The 15,625-nt window shown below is 50.0% G+C and overlaps 1 protein-coding gene across 2 annotated transcripts in view; it reads right to left on the reverse strand.

Annotated features, from left to right (window-relative positions):
• The window catches only part of NFE2L3 (NFE2 like bZIP transcription factor 3), a 35,411-nt gene extending 22,005 nt beyond the window's left edge, over positions 1 to 13,406 (reverse strand). The window contains exon 1 of one of the 2 annotated variants that reach the window (XM_072783697.1): positions 12,592 to 13,406. In XM_072783697.1, coding sequence (XP_072639798.1) covers positions 12,592 to 13,155 — 564 coding nt within the window. In that variant the 5' untranslated portion in view covers positions 13,156 to 13,406. The remainder of the gene's footprint in view (positions 1 to 12,591) is intronic. The other variant, XM_072783696.1, reaches the window with a different exon arrangement.
• Between the last annotated feature and the right edge of the window lie 2,219 nt (positions 13,407 to 15,625).

Raw genomic sequence — 15,625 nt, forward strand, 5'->3', positions numbered from 1 at the left:
ATGGTCTCAAAATAAATAAGTGAAATCTTAAAAAAAAAAAAAAAATTTCCCTATGGACAGCTCAGATCCAAAAATGGCTGAGGAAAAAAGGCCATCCTACTCCTATCAGCTATATTACCTTGGGCCTCAGTTTCCTTGTCTGTGAAGTGAAAGGATACTTTATAATTCACATTTTAAGAAATTGGTTGAAAAAAAGCACTTCACACATTAAAGATGTCACAGTAATTACTACTCCTTTCTAATGCTTTTTGATTCTGAAGTTACAATTAAAGACTAACTGCATGCAGCTCACTCAGAATGTCAAGAGAAAGCCATACAGGCCCTGGTACCAGTAATTACTATCTTTACTCTCTTCTCTTCCTGTTTTTCTCAACTGAGTGACAAGGAGCTGAGATACACCGTACATGTGTTTTACAAGTACAGTTGTATATACTGGAGATTTATGGTCCATGCTCTTAAGAATAGGGAAGTCAAACCCATCATTAAGTTACTTTTTATTTGTGTGTAGGTGATTTTTACTTTTGTGGGGCTGGGACTCAATTAAAAAAAAAAAGTTTCTGTGCTTGCCATAGGAAGCCATCGTAAACTAGTGAGCTGGGGCGCTTAATCATAGCTAAGAATCCAGTGACTTGGACTGAACTGGCACCTGTAGAAGGGTCCTCCCCCACTACAGTCATCTCTGCTGGGAGGGGACTCATCTCTTCCTCTGCACAGGTCCAGGATCATGTCATTTTGCGCCCCTTTCTAAAATTTGGTTCTCCTGTCTCTAAAATACCATGGCTTCTGGATTTTCTCCTATGACACTTCTCCTGTTCTATATAAAATTACAATTATTGGGATCTTTTCTTTCCTGATGGGCTAGAAACTTAGACACCTGTCCTCCAGCTGTTATTTACGTCTGCCACCAAGGTTAAGGAGCAGAACCTTGCATGCAAGTTTTCTGAATCAGTGGAGGTAGTGGGAAGGGGGAGAGGGGAGCGACACGGGGCTCTTCTCTTTTTGTTAAATTTCTGAAGTTCCTGATAACTGGCAACATGATTTCCAAGCCCGAACTCCTTATAATGTATTGGGGACCTGAATACTGGGATGGAGAGCTTGACCCTGAAAAAAGGCTTTGTGAACAGTCCCAGCTGGCTTAACTGGGCCTTTCAATTATGCTTCTGGGGGAGGAATGACTGTGACCTGCTTTGACCTTTAGGGTTGGATGAACCTTCAAAGACAAAGAACAATGTGGTGCCTACAAGAAGGATGACATCAGAGGGAGAGGGGTGAAGGCCAAAGAATTCTGAGGCCCATCTCTAGGCTGGAGGCAAGCTGGAGTCATTAGGTCTAGAGAGAAACCAGGAGCCAGATAAAGAGGCTGTGTCCTATTTGGCCTGGGTGGTTTTTAATAGCAGTTTATAATAATTATAGCTCACATTTATTGAGCACTCGCTGTGGGCCAGGCACCACATCCATGATCTCATTTAAGTTGCTCAGCAACCCTGTGAGATAGGTACTGCTGTTACCTCGGGTGCCAGATGATGAAGCGGAGGCACAGAGACATTAAGCAACTTGCCCTAAGTCCCATAGCTTTTAAGTGACAGAACCAGGATTTGGCTGCAGGCATTCGCCTGGCAGAGCTGGCTCTTAGCCACCTTGTCTGTCCCTCCAGATCTCCATGTGCCTGCAGAAGCCGTCCCCCCCGCAAACCTGGGGCTCGGAACAGGTGGCTTCCAGCAGGGCTCAGGGGTGGGAAGCGAAACAGGACAGTGGAGGCTGAACAAGGAGGAGGCCAAGCCATTTCTCCCCCTGAGGGCCTCACCGTCCTCACCCTCACCTGTAACACTTTCAGCCCTTCCCCTGACCGCCTCTGCGTGCCCTACCATGCCCATCTGCTCCGTAAGAAGTCATTCATGACGTGCCTTCATGGGAGCCATCTAGGGCACACCCGGCCTCCTGCCAGAAGCCCAACGGCCTCACCACCAATGGCCCGCTGCACCCACTGGCTTCACGCAGAACAGAAGAGCAGGGGAAGGGCTGCTGGGCAGGGCTGACTCCGTCAGCATCAAGAAGTCCTGTCTGTCTGAACCTCACCGTCCCCTGCGGACACGGCTGGCTGCTGTGCCAGGTGTGGGCCTGGCCTGGTCAGGAGGCCAACAAACCAACTGCGGAAAAACTACTCATGGACTGTTTGGGGGACCTTGAGTACTGACTGGAAATTTGGTGATGTTAAAGAATTATAGTTGATTTTTTTTCTTTAGGTGTGTTAATGGTTATACTCTGGTTATATTTAGCAGAGTCCTTACATTTTAGGGATATATATATAAATATTTACAGTAGGTTTTCTGAGTCAGGGAAGCCAGCGAGAAGAGTAAGACAAGGACAAAGCTGGGCTTTTCTCTTCTCTTTGCTAAGTCCCTGCAAAGAACTGGCACAAGAATTCCAAGAAATGATATCTGGGATTTGTTTTAAAATAAGGAGGTAGGGAGGAGGCTGTTACAGACAAAATAAGACTGGCCATGAACTGTAATGTTAAAGCTAAATAAACAACAGGGCCAGGAGGTTCCATCACCCTAGTCCCCATTCTCTCCACCTGTATGCTTGAGAATTTTCCATAATAATGTACAATACAAGCTATTTCTGAAGGCCCTGGAGGAGGCAGGGAAGCAGCTCAACAATTGGCAGGAGTGCTCCACATGGCTAAAACGAAGTCATTTGATGTGACTGCCCACTAGAAGTCAAATGGGCAGTGCTTCTAAATAGGGGCCTCAATACCTAGGACACAAGGGCACGAGTGCCAACTCAGACTCGATTGTAAAAAAGTGCTGTTTCTCATGCAGGTGGCACCTCCAGGCAGACTGAGGCGCCGGGGAGTGGAGAGGCAGGCAGTAGAAATTCATTTATGATTCATTTATTTTATGCTGGAATTACCCCGGCAGGCAAGACAGGCCAAGTGAGCCTCAAAATGCATGATGTTTTTCGATTTTCTTTACTCTTGAAAATTTCAAACACATAAAATAAGCAGAAAACAGACTTTAGGAAACCCTCCATGCACACCCATCACCCAGTTTCAGCAACTATCAGCATCCTGACATGCTTTTATATCAATACCTTCACCTCTCCCTGCAGAACTATTCCACCAGTTTCTAGGCAGGATTTACACAGACAGGAATGCATAAACCTTAGCTGTACAATTTTGATAACGGAGGTGCCTATGTAACTCACATCTCCACTTGACACAGAACATTTTTACCTGCCTAAAAATTTCTCTCCTGTTCTGATATTTCTACCTTGCCTGCTTTAGAACTTAAGCAAGAGCTTTAAACTGCATTTATGTGCAAGCTATAGCTGACCTTTGAACAACACAGATGTGAACTGCGCCAAGTCTCCTGATATGTGCATTTTTTACAGTACTGTAAGTGTATTTTCTCAGTAACATTTTCTCTAGCTTCCTTTACTGTAAGGACACAGAGTGTAATGCACATAGCATACGGAATATATGTCACCAATTCTTCATGTTATCAGTAGGCTATTAATAGTAACGTTTTAGGGGAGTCAAAAGTTCTACTTGGAGGGGCCTCTGGGTGGCTCAGTCGGTTAAGTGGCTGCCTTCAGCTCAGGTCATGGTCCAAGGGTCCTGGGACGGAACCCCTCATTGGGATCCCTGTTCAGCAGAGAGTCTACTTTTCCCTCTCCCTGCCACTCCCCCTGCTTGTGCGCTCAAATAAATAAAATCTAAAGAAAAAAAATAAAATCTAAAGAAAAAAAAAAGTTCTACATGGATTTTCACCTTTGTGTGGAGTCAGCACCCCTAACCTCATTGTTCAAGGATCAACTGTAGTTCTACATTCATTATTAGTTTTTTGGCAAGCTAGTTCCCCATCCTCCAGCGAGGAACTAGAGAAATGTGGCTTTAACTTGAAAACACCTGGTAGGGGATCCCTGGGTGACTCAGTGGTTTAGTGCCTGCCTTTGGCCCAGGGCGCGATCCTGGGGTCCCGGGATCGAGTCCCTTGTCAGGCTCCCGGCATGGAGCCTGCTTCTCCCTCTGCCTGTGTCTCTGCCTGTGTCTCTGCCTCTCTCTCTCTCTCTCTCTCTCTCTCTCTGTGTGTGTCTATCATGAATAAATAAATAAAATCTTTAAAAAAAAAAAAAATAAGAAAAAAGAAAACACCTGGTAAACCAGAGCACTAGCCCTGGCCCTGCTGCCCAGTCCTTTAGCTCTTCTGAGCCTTAAATTGATGAAAGGGCAGGCTTTCAGCCAGACACTCCTTCCACGCAAGGGTTGCAGAATATTAGGAGGCCATAGGAGATGAGCATTATGGCTGAGGTCAAGCTTGTGCTGGCTCAAAGATCATCTGGAGGTCTGGTAAACTGCAGATTCCCAGGCCCCACCTGAGAGGCTCTAGTTCAGCTGATCTGGAGTGGGCACCGGAATCTGCATTTTATTTTATTTTTTTAAAAGATTGATTGATTGATTTGTTCGTTCATTCATTCAGAGAGAGAGAGAGAGAGAGAGAGGCACAGACACAAGCAGAGGCAGAGGGAGAAGCAGGCTCCACACAGGGAGCCTGACGCGGGACTCGATCCTCGGTCTCCAGAATCACGCCCTGGGCTGAAGGCAGCGCTAAACTGCTGCCCCGGAATCTGCATTTTAACAAGCAACTTAGTAACTGATGCACTCACTGGATCACTCAGTTCCTTTTTTTTTATTTTTTTTAAGATTTATTTATTTGAGAGAGAGAGTGTGCTAGTGCATGAGCGGGAGGGACAGAAGGGCGGGGGGAGAGAATCTCAAGCAGACCCCACAGAATGCAGAGCCCAACACGGGGCTCTATCCCACGACCCTGAGATCACAACTCAAGCCAAAACCAAGAGTTGGACACCCAACCACCTGTTCCACCCAGGCACCCCAAAACTCCGCTCTTAAGAAAGGTTAAAGAAAGGGGCGCCTGGCTGGCTCACTCCTTACAGCATGCAACTCTTCATCTCAAGGTTTTGAGTCCAAGCCCCACACTGAGCATGGAGTCTACCTTAAAAAAATAAAATAAAGTCCTTCTTTTAGATGAGCCTTCATGATCAGGGCTTGCCTCGTCAACAATTCCAAGGCCTCCCTCATATAACAGCTCTTCAGATATTTTGAGTGGCCCGTCTTGTTCTTTCCTCAGTCTGACCTCAGCATGGACCATCCCCACTCTGCTCCACCATTTCCGGCACGATTTCCCCCTCACAAAAGAGGGTTCCTCTTTTCCCACCAAAGCAGGTCCCAGTATGACCTAGCAGTCTGATCCTGTCCTCCAGAGGACAGCAATTTCCTGGACATTCGACCCCCAGTTCGGGGGCAATAAGAGCAAATCATCCGTTATACGTCTAGTAACACGCCAGGACCCCGTACCACCCCTTGGCACACGGGGTTATAGTATCCTCAGAACTCTCCCCGAAACAGGTTGATGTTCTCCTTGCACCATCTGGAAACCAAGGCTCACAGAGGTTGCCCAGGAAGAGATGGAGCTGGGGCGGGGAAGGCTGGCTCCACGTGTCCAAGTGGCCAGGCTACCACACTCAGTTAAGCAATGAAACGCTAGCCGAGGTGTCGCTGGGGACGTACTCCATACGCGTAGTTAACAGCTACAGTCAACCAAGTGACTTTCAGTAACAGATGATTGTGGTTGTCTGAGTAAGCCTCACGCAACCAGCTGAAGGACTTAAGAGCAAAACTGAGGTTTCACTGAGGAAGAAGAAATTCTGCCTCAAGCCTGCGGCATCAGCATCCACCCAGAGTTTCCAGCTACCCAAAGTTTGGACCTGCCAGCATCCACGATCACATCAACCAATTGAAAGAAGTTTCGGAAACAGATAGACACACACGCCCATCTACATCCGTACACTTATCATCCTGGCTCTATCCTCTGAAGCACCCTGCCACCGATGGGAACCCAGTTCTCTGAAACCTCAAGAGGCCGGGTCTCGCTTCTGTGCCACTGTCCATACTCTGCCAACCACCATCGGCAATTCAACCAGAACCAACCCAGGGGTGGGTCTGGAGCTGCGGCCAGCTTCGGCTGCTCAGAAGCATACCTGAATATTCACACGGATCCTCAACTAGAGTTTGAGAATAACTTACTCAGATCCAAAGGCTGCCACAAACGGGGAAAGTTTGCCTTCACAAGTTTGAAGTTTAGCAGCTGGTGGGAGGTATGGTTTACTCAGTGCTTAAGAACAGTGACTTGTTCTATTCTGGGTAAGGTACACTGACTTGCTCTATAACTTTAGGCCATCCTGAGTTTCACCACCTGATTAATTATAATGCCAAGCTCAAAGTCGGCTTTCCATGGCCCCCATCACTCAAACTGGCATTAAATGGTCAGATGGCCCATCAGGATTTCAGATCTGACCTACTTACTAGTTGAGACTAGCCTTGAATGACCACGCCACATTCACGCTCACGGTATCCTGGAAGTTCTGCAAGGCCGATGCGGGGGATGGAAGAGGAGTGCTCAGCAGAGAGGCTAGCTGGACTGGCCTCTGCTCTTGACCCTGTCTCTGGTGCTCCTTGTAGGTGAAAGTAAAGACCCAGTTTCTATGCTCAAGACAAGTAGAGCATTCCAAGGCCCATACATGAAATATTACACAGTGTGCTCAGGGCTCAAAGACAAGAACAGGAAATGCCTGTAGATGAAATGACGATAGTAGAGATGAGTCTGAGAATTTAACAATAAGACTTGGAAGGAATGAAAGGATGGATTCTGGGCAAAGGTAACAGAGAAGCACAGGAAAGCATGGGACTGTGCAGGGTGGGGGTGGGGTGGGAGGTGGGTGGGAGTTTTAGGTGGAAACTAGGCCACAGGTAGAGTGTTAGTGGGAGATTAACTCAGCTAGGGCAGTTGGGGAGTTAGGTCACACTAGCCAAATGCAGAGCCTTGAATGACAAAATATAGAACTGGTAGGTAGAGGCCATCCCTGGGTGGCTCAGCGGTTTGGCGCCTGTCTTGGGCCCAGGGCCTGATCCTGGAGTCTCAGGGTCTGAGTCCCACATCAGGCTCCCTGCATGGAGCCTGTTTCCCTCTGCCTGTGTCTCTGCCTCTCTCTCTCTCTCTCTGTGTGTGTGTGTGTGTGTGTCTGTCATGAATAAATAAGAGAATCTTTAAAAAAAAAAAAAAAAAAGGAACCGGTAGGTAGGTAATGAGCTGGTGGAGGCTCCCCAAATGAAAGTGAAGAGACAAACATGAGCTTTGGAAAGCTGTGCCCGGCAACAGAATGAAGTGGAATAAATTGGGGCAGGGGCATTAAAGCCACAGCTGAATTAACAGCAATCGCTAACATTACTGAGGGCTTACTGAGTACCAGCCCTGAACTTGTGTGATCTATTTAAACATCACAAGGACTCCCTAGGGTACTCTTATCATCCTGCTTTACAGATAAGGGAACCAAGGCAGTAAGAGGTTAAGTGTGCCCCAGATCATACAACCAGGCAGTGGCTTCTGAGATCTGCAGCTTCCCCAGCTGATGTGACCCCCATGCCAAGCACACCTGACCACTAGGCCCAGCCTGCCTTGGAGTTGGGGCCCAGGCCCTGTGCTCTGATTTCTGAGCAGAGAAGCAGGGGAAACGGAGAGCAGCCAAATGGTACAAGGGACACTGCAGAGGGGTTATTTCTATAACCCCCTTTTTTGAGGTGAAGGATTGACTGGGAAAAAGTTTGAAGCAGAGTTCCTTAGGGTTACTTGCACATGAAGTCGGCAAAAAAACCAAAACAAAACCAAAAAACCCCCAAGTTTGCTCATGAGCATACACCAAAACCTGCAGCAAATGATCCTAGACAAGCTGCCTCCAGAAACTGTTGTAGCCTACTTGCTAAGCCAGCTCAACAACCCAAGAGCTGCCAGGAAAAGGGATGTGGTGACTGTATAATAGATTGACTTGTGTCCCTCGAAACCCATGCTGAAGTTATAACCCTCAGTACCTAAGAATGTGATTTTATTTGGAAATTGGGTCACTGCACATGTAATTAAGATGACAGGGGGAGGGGGCACCTGGGTGGCTCAGTGGTTGTCTGCCTTCGGCTCGGTGTGATCCTGGGATCTGGGATCGAGTTCCACATCAGGCTTCTTTTAGGGAGCCTGCTTCTGCCTCTGTCTCTGCCTCTCTCTGTGTTTCTCATGAATAAAAAAAAAAAAAATCTTTTTTTTTTTTTTAAAGATGACTGGGGCGGGAGGGGTGCTAATTCAGTGTGACTGGTGTCCTTATAAAAGGGGAAATGTGGACACAGACCAGCACACAGGGAGAATGTCTTGTGAAGATGACCGCAGACACTGGGGTGACAGTAGAAACCAAGGGCCGCCTCTGAACAGTGGGGTTGTGAGCTTAAGCCCCATGTTGGGTGTGGAGATTACTTAAAACTAAATTCTCAAAATAAAATGAGAAAGAGAAAAAGGAAAGAGAAGAGAAAGGAAAAGAAAAGAGAAAAACCAACCAATCAACCAACCAAGGGTTGCCAAAGATAGCCAGCAAACTACCAGAAGTAAGGAGAGGCCTGGAACAGGTTCTGCCTCTCAGCCTCAGAAGGAACCAAGCCTTGATGTCCAACTTTCCACCTCTAGAACTAGGAGACAATAAATTTCTGCTGTTTAAGCCACCCTGTTGGTGGTACTTTATTATTGCAGCCCTAGGACACGAAGTCAGTGACCTATGCCATCTTTCCCCATAAGATCACAGGTGAATTTTTACCTTGAGTAAGCAAGGTAAAATTACCAAGTCCTTGAGTAAGCAAAGAGCCTCCTCTGACACTTCTTTATACCACGATGTATGAAGGTCAAAGGCTACCTCTGTATCACAGTTGTGAGTTAAAAACAAGCGTTTGAAATTTCACCTATCAGGGCAGCCCGGGTGGCTCAGCAGGTTAGTGCTGCCTTCAGCCCAGGTCGTGATCCTGGAGTCCTGGGATCGAGTCCCAGGTTGGCCTCCCTGCATGGAGCCGGTTTCTCTTTCTGCCTGTGTCTGTGCCCCTCTCTCTGTGTGTGTCTCTCATTAATAAATAAATAAAATCTTTAAAAAAAAAAAAAAAAAAGAAAAGAAAATTCACCTATCTCCAACTGCCCAGGCACCAGGATTAACTTCGCTTCTGAAATGACAAATTTTACTTTATCAAGGAGCTTCTTTTTCTTCCTTTACTCTTAAAAGCGAGTACTGATTGTCTCAGATTCTTCCTGTGACCTGAAGAAACCCGGTCTAATCCTCCTCCAGGTCCTGCTGGACCCCTCACCCAGCAAAGGGTCCCCATTCTGGGGCTTGAAACCATTATGAAGATGACCACAGGCCACTTAGCTTCCAAGTGGAGACAGCTCTCTGAAATACGGGTGCTGGGAGCTGGCTACAGGCGGTTATCCATCTTCAAATACGCTTACATATTCAAATTTGCAAAAACTGTTCCAGTCTCTGTTTAAGCCGTGCATTACTTTGAGAACACGTGCATCATCAGTTGTGAGTGGTTTTGAAGGGAAGCAGGTCTGCCCTGGGGAATTCCGGATTCTGTTTTCAGATAATGATTACCCCACTAAGAAATGAAACCAAAGCAGTACTTTCTTTTGATACCTGGAAAATCCCCCACTCCCAGGAACATTTTTTGCAAATGTACAAAAGTTATGGAAAATTATACCACACAACCAGAATCTCCCACAACTCAAATATATAAGCCATCGGAATTATTTATTGAAAAAAGAAACACAACAAACCTCTGATGGTCCTGTAGGACAAAGCACTCCTTCTTTTCAAAGTTAAGAGTAGCTAACTTTTAATAAGTGCTTAAAATGTGACAGGCACGTGTCTAAGCCTCTTGCAAAAAATGAATGAATTCTCACAACCATCTGTGGTGGGCACCTTTAGCATTCTCATTGTGAGGTGAAAAATGAAGCAAACAGGTGAAGAAATTGGCCCAAGGTCACACAGAGCTGCAAGTGGTGGAGCTGGGATTCAAAGCCAGGCAGTTCAGCTGCAACACACCACACCCCCTTAAACAAGCAAACAACCAGGTCAGACTCATAAACAAGACAAAAGGGAAGAGTTGAGTGGGGACGGGTTAAGGAGGGTGGGTTGAGAATGGAGGCGGAGAAAAAAGATTGGCAATCATATTCCAAGCTGACACTCCACACAAGCTTTTCCCATTTAATTTGCACAAACCTTACAGTAAGAATCACTCTCCCACCTGACATTGGTAAGTGACAGCCCTAATCCCAGGTCTGCTGACTGCAAAACCCGGGGCTGCTTTCCCAACCCACTCTCCCCCAGTCATGGTTTCAGATTGCAACCTCACCATTACAGACGATACAACCTGCTTTTAACAGTCAATCCAGCATCAGGGGGCAGTGGTGCTGAGGTCAGGAGTGGAAAGCATCACCCCATCCTAGATACATGCTTGTTCAGAGAACCCGGGTGTAATCACAGGTGCTTAACTAACATGCTAACATGAGTGTCAGAAAGCTCGGGTTCTGGTTGTGCTTCTGGCACCACGGTGCGGCTTTAGCCAAGTCCCCTAACCTCGCTGGGCCTCTATTTTCCTGAAGTACAAACTGGATAGAAGGATACCCCACCTGCCTACCTCTCAAGTTGATGTAAAAATAAGATAAAATAATAAAGTGTATTACCAAATACTACAAACTTACAACGAGGCAGAAGCTCCTTAGGTTTTCTGGTTTTGTTTTTAAAAGACATTACCAAAGAAGGTGAACTGGCTGTGAAAACTGTAAGGTATTCCACAGCTGATCACTGCCAGAATGAACATAACCAAGGGCACCTACCACAGTCCAGCAGGTCCATACAAGCTAGCTGGGGAAGGCAATGCCAGGGGGGGTTGGCCCCAAATGAACTTTATCCTCCCCCCACCCCAGGAAAACTGGGCTCCATCTTCGATGGAGGTGTGGCTGGTTGCTGGCCCCCAGAGCTTCCCCCAAAGCAGGTTTGCCAGACCGAATATGTAATGCTGAGAAGGGGAAGTCCTCCCAAGGCGAACAGCTTCACCTCCCTCCAGGTCCTGGTATGCTTTGCAAGTGGGTGGCATTCAGCAGGGGAGGGGAGGGTGCCATCTGCTGCAGCAAGGTGCATTGGGTTTCACAAACACACACACACGTTACAGAATCAGGAAAGGCTGTAGTGCAGCATGCGCCACCTCCTTAGGAGATAGAGGATTCAGGTGATGACTGAGATTGGATGAGTGAAGGGGAAGAAACTTCCACTTTTTGTTTTGGACAGAAGCCCACCCAAGACTCTCAGTAACCCCCCACCCCATTCGTTCCGGCCTCAGGAAGAGGAAGGGATCAGATCTGCATAACAGTGAATCACAAGCACTTCGGCACAATGACCCCTCCGGGAGAGGGTGGAGAAGCTCGTCTGGCAACTGCCTACACAAACAGGGCAATTCTGAAGAGCAGCAAACAAACCAGTCTAGCCCCAGTTCCCATTTTGCATAAGATTGCACTCCACAGAGACAACATCCAAGCAACACCTGTTGATCGATACCGACTGTTGACACTAAGATATGGGACAAGGGATCTTTAAGAAGGCCCCCTTGAAGGAACTCTGGGTAAGGCAGTTATGTGAAAATTGGTTAAAAAAAAAAAAAAGAGTGTCCTGAGACTCCAAAAGCCAGGAGGAGCAGCATACAGATACTTTCATCAGTTGATTTTGGTGCACTTTGTTTCAAAAGGATGTTAAACCAGAGGATCTGAAACCATAAATCAGAGCACTTGTTAAGCCAGTAGGTGACCATCAGGGTATCTGCTTTCTTTATGCTCAGAAGTCACACCGGGCGCCTGGGGGGCTCAGTCAGTTAAGCGACTGACTTCGGCTCAGGTCGTGATCTCGGGGTCCTGGAATCAGGTCGGGGCTGCGCGCTCTGCCGGGAGTCTGCTTGTGTCCCCCTCCCTCTGCCCCTCCTCCCCGCTCGTGCTCGCTCTCTCTCTCTCTCAAATAAGTAAATAAAATCTTAAAAAAAAAAAAAAAAAAAGTTACACATGTTCCAGGAGGGAGGAGGGGTCGTTAGGCGCCGGGGATGGTTAGGTCACAGCGGGACCGCCTGCCAAGTGGCCTGGGGCTGAACACTGACCACGGCTCTTTAATCCAGGTAAGCAACAAAAACGAACCGCAACCGGGTTAAAATGCGCGCAGGGGCCACCGCGTTGGACAGGGAGCAGGGGTTCCTAGGAGAAACCTGTCCTCCCGGGGGCCGAGGCCTCTTTCGGGTCCTCCGGTTCGGACACGGGCTCCAGGAAAAAGACATCTCCGTGTACGCGAGATACCGAAGACCGCAGGCAAGGAAATTACCAGCATCCCCTCTGCCTTCCGCAGCCCCGAACTCTGGTTCCTCTAGAACCAAGCGGATGACTTCACCCACTTCTTTGTCAGACACCTTAAAGCCATAGCGGCCGAACTAACAGCTTTCGTGGGGATTCACAAAAAGGAGAGGCCAGAGTGGTCCCGAGACCGGAGCCACCCAGGGGCTGAGGGTGGAGGGCGGGCGGGAGTGGCCCCCCGGGCGCGCCCCAAGCCTCCGGGGCTCCTGGCCACCCCCCAGCTCCCCAGCTCCCAGCCCCGCGCGCGTCCCCGCTCTCCTGTTACCTGGTTCGCGCGGCCGCCGGCGTCCAGCACCTGGGCCGTCGGTCCCGCCGGCGCCCTCTCCTCTTCCCCGGCGGCCACGGGGCTGCTCGCAGCCGCCCGGGGGTCCCCATCCCCCGGCGCAGCCTGGCTGCTGTCTTCCACGCCGGCGCCCACTCCCCCCGCGGAGGCGGCGCTGGCCGTGGCGCCGAGCAGCCCGTGGGCCCCGTCGGCGTCCGCCGCCGCAACGCTGTGCACCAGCCACGCATCCACCCGGGTGCGGGGGATGAAGGGGACCCCCAGCGCGCGAACCTCCCGAAGCAGCCGGCCCTCGGGCTCCGGCTCGCGGCCTTTGGGGTGCAGCTGGTCCGCGCGCCCCCACCCTGCCGAGGCCGCGAAGGGGCTGAGCGCGTAGGTGGCGCTCGTCGGGCCGCCAGCCAGCAGCAGCTCATCCCAGAGCAGGGTGGGCGGCGGGAGCAGCAGGTAAAGGTCCAGGTCCAGGTCCAGGCGGAGCCCCGCCAAGCTCAGCAGGACGGTGAGGTGCAGGAGGCCACCGCCGTCCGACCACCGAGGTTTCAGGTACTTCATCTCCCGCCGCGCGCCCGGGACGCCCCTGCCGGCGCCCGCGGGTCCCTGCGCTCCGGCCGCCGCTTCGGCACGTGCGGGCCCCGCGCGCCGCGGGCACCTGCCCGGAAGAGACGGAGAACCGAAACAATGGGCCCGGGCCGCAGCGGCCGTCGCGGGCTCTCGGGGCCCGGCACAAAGGCGCTCCTGCGGCTGCCGCCCCGGGGCCCGGGGGTCAGGAGAGGCGGAAGACCGGCCACCTGCGAGGAGAGTCAGCGGCCCGGCCGCCCCGCCGCCCAGCGCCGCGGCCAGGCCCCGCCCCCGGCAGGTCCCGCCCCCCCGGCAGGCCCCGCCCCCGGCAGGCCCCGCCCCGGGCCGCGGGCGCCGCCGCCGGGGACACGCCCACGGCCGCCCCGGGCTCGCGCCGGGGGAGGGGCTGCGGGGGGCGGGGCCCTCGGGCTCAGCGGCTCTGCGGGGGGGACGCAGTGCTTTCTGGGAGCAGAGGTGGTTCGCGGCCCGAGGTGGGCTGGGCGGCTGTCGGTGACCGTGCGGGGTGGGAGTAGGGGGTCGGGGTGCAGGGGAGTGGGCGGGCACAGGATGTGTAGGCCCGGGGCAGGTAGAGGCCCGGGGCAGCATGCACAGGCCTACCCCCCACGTGAGAACAATGGCTGGCACGCCGAGTCCAGGAGTCCGACCCTCGGTTCCGTACCCCAGCCCCACAGTCAGCTAGGCGGGTGACCTCGCGTAAATTAACTTCTCTGTACAAATGGGGATAGTAGTACCTGCCCAATAGGGATGCGGTGCAGTAAGGTGAAATACTCTATGTAAAGCCCACAGTTGGGATGAAACCGCATTCCACCCAAACCCCTGTTCCTCCCCACGCCCACCCAGCCCTCCAGGCCCCGTGCTCCAGCCTCACCACCGATCCCTCACTGTTCCCTGGGCACGCCCTGCACACCCCCTCACTGTTCCCTGAGCACGCCCTGCACACCGCTAGGCCTTCCCTTGTGGTCTGCTTTGCTCCGTAAGCGAGGGTTAAGAGCACCGGGTCTATAGGAGTTCAAATCCTCCCCTCCACCTCTTACTAGCCTGGACCTTGGACAAATTACTCACTCTCTGCCTCGGTTTCCTCCTTGTAAAGTGGGACTAAAAAAAGCACATCCCCTGCAGACCTGTTGTGAACCCCAAATGAGATGCATCTAAACCACCAACCACAGCTCTTGGTATAGGAAGTGTTCCCTGAGTGTTACCCATTATTTATGTTACCCATCCCCCAAGACTTAACCCCAGAGATACATCCTCTAAATTTTCACCATTTGGAATTAATCTCTTCCTCCATCTGTTCTCCAGTGCTTTCTCCATATGCCAACATTGCAACACTTGGCACATTCTCCTTTGTATTGTAGTTGAGGATTGGTCTCATTTGCCTATTTTAAATTCTCAAGGACAAAAAACCTGTCTGGATCACCTTTGTGCCCACATGGTACTCAGTATTGGGCCTTGCAAATGTAGCTTTTACTAACCCTCACTCCCTTCCCTGGGGGGAGGGGGAGGAAGGGAAAAGAAGATGACCAACTGAGGGTTAGCAGTTGTGTAAGGAGTAAAGCAAGAAAACTTGTTTTTAAAGCCCCCTTTCTCTACCTGGTTCTTTCTTCTGGGCCTAGTGTAAAAAGTTCACACTAGAGTTCATTTTTCCCACTGAGAGCAAGGGGGGCAGAAGCAGACTTCTTAAAGTTGCTTCTGCTTTAAGCCCTGAAGGATGGGTTAGGAGGTGGCAAAGAGGCTAGAAGAGAGATGCTCACCAGGTTAGTGAGATTTGGGACTGAAGCCTTGTTCACAGCACTTAGTCCCTGGACAGGAGATTCAGGTTCTGGGTTCAGTTCATGCTGCTATAAAGTTAGATTTTTACCGAGCACCTACTAAATTGCCTGATGCTGTGCTGAAGACTGAAGGATATGAAATGCATACTTTGCTTAGTGGGTTTATGATTTCATTAGGGAGACTAGATGGAGATGTCTGACACTCAGAAACAAGAGAAAAAATGTACTCACATGCCAAAATATTGAAATGTATGTGATTCTAAAGGAAGTGCTGTAAACCAGAACAGAGATGGTGCGCTGTTCAAGGTCGTATCTTCCAGAATCTTACACACAGAGCTGGTGCTCAAAATATATTTTTTTCAATTGAATTGAGGCATTTAGACTTGAGAAGTGTTTTTGAGGAATCCGAATAATAGACTAGCATCAGTAAGGGCATTCAAACTTCCTTTGTAACATTAGTCGGGAAGGAGGTTGACCCCTCATCTTTAAAAATGCGCTCGGATAATCATATTTGTCAGACTGCTTCGTTCAAAAGTGCCTTAATTCTAGCTTACAGACTGGTAAAGAGGAGAGCACATAAAGGACCTTGCAGTAAAATCTTAAACAAGAAACTCAAAATCAGTCCCACACACCCTTGACTTTAATCACAAGAGGTCCCAATTTTAGGTTTGCAG

Source organism: Canis lupus, chromosome 18, assembly GCF_048164855.1.
Source record: "Canis lupus baileyi chromosome 18, mCanLup2.hap1, whole genome shotgun sequence".
Taxonomy (NCBI): Eukaryota; Metazoa; Chordata; class Mammalia; order Carnivora; family Canidae; genus Canis; species Canis lupus.